Source organism: Chelmon rostratus, chromosome 9 (assembly GCF_017976325.1).
Source record: "Chelmon rostratus isolate fCheRos1 chromosome 9, fCheRos1.pri, whole genome shotgun sequence".
NCBI classification, from domain to species: domain Eukaryota; kingdom Metazoa; phylum Chordata; class Actinopteri; order Chaetodontiformes; family Chaetodontidae; genus Chelmon; species Chelmon rostratus.
The window spans coordinates 12,317,826-12,324,135 of record NC_055666.1 but is presented as its reverse complement, the minus strand read 5'-3'; the positions used below and the strand labels follow the sequence as shown (position 1 = coordinate 12,324,135).

At 42.5% G+C, this 6,310-nt stretch overlaps 1 protein-coding gene across 2 annotated transcripts in view; it reads right to left on the bottom strand.

Moving 5' to 3' along the window:
- Positions 1-2,666: 2,666 nt before the first annotated feature.
- The window catches only part of gabrb2a (gamma-aminobutyric acid type A receptor subunit beta2a), a 28,915-nt gene continuing 25,271 nt past the window's right edge, over positions 2,667-6,310 (bottom strand). Inside the window, exons 8-10 of one of the 2 annotated variants that reach the window (XM_041943778.1) lie at positions 4,788-5,032; positions 4,174-4,314; positions 2,667-3,023 (exon numbers count right to left, since the gene is read on the bottom strand). In XM_041943778.1, coding sequence (XP_041799712.1) covers positions 2,667-3,023; positions 4,174-4,314; positions 4,788-5,032 — 743 coding nt within the window. The remainder of the gene's footprint in view (positions 3,024-4,173; positions 4,315-4,787; positions 5,033-6,310) is intronic. The other variant, XM_041943779.1, reaches the window with a different exon arrangement.

Genomic DNA, 6,310 nt, shown 5'->3' with positions numbered 1-6,310 from the left:
GGTCCTATTCAGAGCGACGTTGGGCCTCTTCTGTTTCTCAAAAACAAACTGCTATAAAATCCACAAACATGAGCAGTCTCTCTGAGTTACATACTAATTTGTCCTCCCTTTTCTTGAGCTCGGCAAGAGAGAAGTCCACTACCGTACATTTAAGGTTCTCTATGTGTCTGAGGCTGGACTGAACCATTTCTCACTCATAATCCTCATTTCCTGCATATGTCCTTATTTCTTATTCATAACGTTCATCAGAAATTTCCTCAGTTAAAACATCCTCCAACCGTTGGTATCTCATTGTGTTCTTCTGGTCCTCTAAGTTCAAAATCAAACATTAGCTGCCACATTAGTCCCTGCTAGAACAAAATCCCTTTTTAAATATTAAATATTCAGTGTTTTGCACCATCAAATATTCAAAAGCATCCATTTAAGGCCTGCAACAGTGGTCGGGTCAGAAGGAAAGTGCAGTGCAGTGCAGAGTGCAGTTGGTTGGGGGGGGGGGGGGTGCAGGGAGAGGTCGAGGCTGGATGGATGGATGGATCTCTCTCTTTCTTGTCCTTTATTTTCTTTCTCTTCCTGTCTTTTTTTTTTTTTTTTGCTGGCCCCTGCAGCCAGCAGGCCACAGTTGAGTCCACAGAGTGCCTCCATATCTATGGCTCTCTGCGTTAATGTCCCCTGAGGCCTGGCGCTCGGCCCTGCTCAGACCCCAGCCAAGCCCATCTCAGCCCAGACCACCACCGCGGCCTCTTGCTCCGACTCCTCTGCCTCTCCATCCATTATGCAGCCAATCGTCCCCAGCTGCAGCCCTCACATCTCTCTATTCACCCCTACATTTGCCTCTCTCGCCTGCCTACTCACTGCCTGTGTCGGGTTTAGCTGCTCACTCACTCACTCAATCAGGCCGACAGTCAGTAATCATGAACAGCCGCACATTCATGCAGGACACATAAAACCGCCACCCGTGTACTCTGTTATTGAAGTGATAGACTGAATTGAGTTTTAATTGAATTTAGATACATCTTCATAATTGCTGACAATCATTACACAAGATATTTACAGTCATTATGAAATATTACAATTGGAATTTACAGAAACTTTGTACAAAATATGCCTGACTTCAATGCCTGGATAGTGGGGTCCTTGTTTAGTCATTTCTGGAGAACAAAACATTGACCCAAAAGTCACTGGTGTCTGGAAGTGCTTTAGTTTCAGCAAGTAGATGCTTTTAGAGTCCATTAAAAAGAAAGAAAAGAGAGAAAAGTCCAAAAAGTACAGAGTCAGCAAAGTTGTGAATTGTGTTTTTCTTTTTCCTCAGTTAAATTGCTCTTTTTCTTTTTTTCTTCTTTTGACTGAATGGAACATTTGATCTGTATTTCAACTGCAAAAACAACAACAGAGACCCATTTAAATAGAATAAATCCATAATATTTACACAATAATGTGAGTATTGATTTATAAAAATGAATCACCTCTTTTTCTTTAAACATGATTTATGTTTATCTACAGTTTTTCAAAACAGAAACCTAATCACAATGAAACGCATCATACTTCTATCATTCAATTCTACTGATAATGATGATTGTGGATTGCCATATTTATGCAGCAACTCTGGTTGCAATGAAACTCAGCTCACCTATCAGCAAAGTTCTTACACCAGCTTAAGTTGTGTTAAAGCCATTCTCCGCCTCTGAAGCTCCTCACACAATGGCAGAAAGTACGGAGGAGTCACATGTTCTCTTTAAAAAAATATCACGTGATGAAATGGACTTGATTCTGTCAGCACAGCGAAAGCAAAAAATAAACTTGGCCAAAGCGTCAGTGTCCAACAGTCCCGCTCTTTCACCGGAAAATATGAGACCTTCAACAACTGAAGAAGCTTTTTCTGTTCAGCATTGGCACCATTAAAGCCCCACAGGGATCTCCAGAGAAAAGAGCGCCCCCTGCTGTCCACCTGTTGTCATCCAGCGATGCTCAAACCATCCACCCAGGTGGGCCATGCTAAGCCAAAGCTGCAAAATGGTAACTGACAGACTAACCTCAACTAGTAAAACCAAAATACTTTGCGCTCCATCATCATCATGACTGAGATGCAAATGAAATCAAACATAAGCATGCTTTTAAAGGATGTTTTTGATATACAGTAATTATAGGAAAATAGACTATCAAGGATGACTCCTTTAAAATCATTTATAAAGCTTTCCTGGATGCAGACAGCTCGGCTACGAAGTAAATAGATACTAAACAAAACAAATCCTTAAAGTATATGCAAACACAAGCATAAATATTTGATCCACAGAGAGTAAGCTACGAATGACAAATATTAGTGATATATTGAAATTCTGGAACAGGCACCATATCTGTCTTTTTAAAACTCGCTCTTCTTTTTCGAGTGTTTGTCAGTCGTTTTAAGGTGTTTCCCAAATCCTAAAAGAGTCACTGCTGACTGAAGTGTTGGGTGCTGCTGCAGTCCATCCAAAAGTCTTTGCATTCTCCTCACTTCTTCTAAAATGAACCAGCTAAAAAAGTTGGTGCACTGTTCATCTCTCATTCTCTCTCTCTCTCTCACATCATCTCTCTTTCTCTCCTGATTTCTCTCACCTTCCCTAAATCCCCCTACCCTTCCCCCCCATCTTCTTTGCACGCCACAAGCCGGCCGCCAGACACCGCCGGGTTTAATGGACGTAGTAGAGCCAGTAGACGACGTTGAAGAAGGAGAAGACGGTGGGGAAGATCATCCTGGACCACTTATCGATAGAGTTCACGTCGGACAGGTCTGGGATATTCACCTTGAGCTGGGAGGCCCGTCTCCGTAGGCGCGACTTCTTCTGGGCGTGGCGCTCCAAGGCGCTATGGCCATAGTTCTGGCGGGCCATGGCTGCCCTGCGGTACTGCAGTGTCGAGCTATCATAGGCCAGCATGGTGTTGCGGGGGTCTCCGGGCGCTCCCAGGCCCCGGGACAGATCCCCGGCCCCGCCCATCTCATTCTTCATCTCCAGGGTGCTGAACAGGATGTTGTCGTCGGGGGTCATCTGTGTGAGGGTGTAAGAACAGGTGGAGCCATGAGAAGTTACTGCCAAAGGAAAATCTAAAAGTGCTTTTAACTTCTGACTAAGTCTGGTAAAATTAGCATTCAAAACAGATGCATCTACAATGATCATTAAGTAATTCACTGTGTAAAAAATACTGATGAGGTGCTAGAATGGGTAATGCAAATGAGTCAGAAATTGTGTTACTTACAGTGGAGAAATATTCTAAGCACTTTAAAAGCATTAAGTTAATTATTGATCATCTGTCAATCAATATCTGAGTGATAATACGACCACAAGACTATGAGGTAACATTCCTGGAAGAGCACAACGCACTCCACAAACTAATTCTCATGGAGAAATCTTCATTGTCATCTCAGAATTTCAACCAGAGTGTGGTTAAAATTCTGTCGATTCACAAGACAAACTGAATAAAAAAAGAGAAAGCAAAAGGAAAAAAATGTGACAGGAGAAGGTTGAGAGAAATATTAAGGACTTTGCAAAGATGGAGGAGAGGTAGGCTAAAAAGGTTCGGGGCAGGTCAGGAAAGACGTTGTGGGAAGTGAATTCGGATCAACATTTCTTCATCCATAGCCTGACTTCTGAGGAAAAACGTCCCTATAATCCAATCCTGTCCCGCTGTAAATGGAGCTTGTTGTATTTTGTTGTTTTTGTGTAACTCACTTTGAAGCGAAGCCACTTAGTTGGCACTATTCATCAAACTGCAAATGATCTCTTTCTCTTGTCTGACGATCCTTTTTTTTTTCAATTGCTTCACTTTGTTTTAAGAGAGTTATCAATTGCCTTTGAGATTGTCCAGTATTTGTATCTAGATGATATTATCTTAAGAGAAGCTACTGATGTTTTCTTCTCTCTTGCCATATTTGTCATTTCCCGTCAATTTAGATGTACAGCCCAAGTTAAGATTAAGTTCATGCCTGCAGAAATCAAACTGCTAAGCCATGTTTGTCAGGAAAATGCATGAAGAGCAAACCAAGAGAGGGAAAAAACACAATGGTGGGAGTGATGATCAAAGTTGCCTTAAAAATCTATAGAAATCAAAGAAATGCACAAAAACTACAGCATTTTCCTCTGATCTGGGTTGATTCAGATTGATGACATTGTTAGTTTTGACTTTCAAAACCTCCAGTACCTTATTTCTTTGCTCGCCTAGTCCTAATGCGGCATCGTCCACAAAGATGGGATCCCACATCGAGTCATATGCGTCAATTTCCCTCTGTTTCATTCTGGCATACAGAGCATCATCTCTCTGAACTACATTTCCCACCAGCCACTGCAAGCATACAAAATCAGCACTGTTACTTAGGGGAAATCGTAGCTTGCCACACTCAGAAGGAAAGGGTGTTTTATTTTATTTATTTTTCGTATGTTGCTGTTGTTCCTGCTAACGTTAGCAGCTGAATGAAATTTAAAGGGAAGGCTTTGGCGCCACAGCCAGTGATTTTTCCAAGGCGCCTTGCCCTTTGAGAGACACAGAAATATGGAGATAAAGTGTGAGCCAATCATTGCTTCTGCATTCACTCTTTCAGATCCTAGTCAGAGCAATAAACTTGATACACAAGGCCAAACCAGTGAGAAACGGAGAGCTAGAGCAGGAGTAAAGAGTGCTGGTAAAGGACATCAAGCATTGATCACAGCATCACATTGACCTTGAGAGGAGAAGAAGTCATTTACTCCCACAGAAACAAACACACACATTAACTGACAGCACGGATACTTCTACAGGAAGTCTGCCCGCACATGTACCTTGTTGGGGTCGGGTCTCAGCTTCTCGTTATTGGCCGTGGCTGCTTTCTCAGCCGCCTTCTTCTGCCGCTGGGGGCCCTGGCCGAAGAAGATGTAGTTGACGAAGGCGTACTCCAGCAGGGCCAGGAAGACAAACACAAAGCAGCCCATCAGGTACATGTCAATAGCCTTCACGTAGGGGATCTTTGGGAGCGTCTCTCGCAAGTGGGTGTTGATAGTGGTCATGGTCAGCACCGTAGTGATCCCTGGATACCACAGGTCACACGTTTAGAAAGAAAGTCTTTAGACGCTGTAAGACATTTTTACCATCATCTGTACAGTAAAAACAACAAGGTTGTCACTTTGATCAAGGGCTATGTTAGATATATAGCCATGCTAGTGGCTTGGCTCTAGAGTTGGGGATGTCAGTTTAGTCCACACAGAAATATCTCAACACCTGTTGGATTAAGATGAAATTTTGTACATTCATGGTCCCCACACGATGAATTTGGTGATCCGATGACTTTTTCTGACAGGTTGACATTTGTGGTTTTGAGTGAAACGTCTTCAACTGCTGGATGGATTGCCGTGAAATTTAGTACAAGCATTCATGTCACCCTCAGGATGAATCATGATCAATTTTGTCCAATGTTTTATGAGCAAATACCTGCAAAACCCAGTCCCATCGGCCTCAGCTCTGCTTTGTCTTTAGTGCTAATTAGCAAATGCTTTTAATTAATCAGCATGCTAACATACTAAAGTGAGATGCTGAACATAGAAACATTATAGCTGCTGAAATCGGCATGTTAGCATTGTTATTGTGAGCATGCTAGCATGCTGACATTAGCATTTAGCTTGGAGCGCTGCTGCGCCTGAGTGCGGCCTGGCAGAGCAGATAGCACTCTTAGACTCTTATTTTGTATCCAAACTCACTCCCTGCTCACAATACTTTTTGCTTTTTACAGGTGACTGTATGTCCATCAGTGATGATGTGTCAGAAACTCAAATTTGCTGCTCACCATTCAGTAAACCACTGAGTATCTATGATAAAGAGAGTAGTGACTGAGTGAGCAGCGGCGTCTGGTTTCACTGGGATTTGCCCTACATCAAAATAACTGCGATCAGGTGCTCATCTTCAAAGGACATGAGTATGTGCTGTGAACATGAGCATTCATTTTCACCATGTACATTATATAGTATTTATAGCAAACAGACAGGCCTGAAAGAACGTGAACCCATATGGATAAAAAGATCCATCAAAGCCTCCTGAGACTGAAACTGTGTGTGTGTGTCTTTTTCATGTGGGCGAGGTTTACTGGAGATCCAATCACGTATCCAAATGAACCCAGAACAAACTATAGGATGTATGAAAAGCACAGCGCTCCCACTGTAAACATCTGCTATTAGTCACAGCACGATTCACCTGTTTTTTTGACATACGCGCATTGTGTTTGATACATTAGTCATCTGCATGCACAATCTGCATTTGGTCAGATTCACACGTATTATAAATAACCCAGCAGCAAGCAGTGTCACTGTAGCAT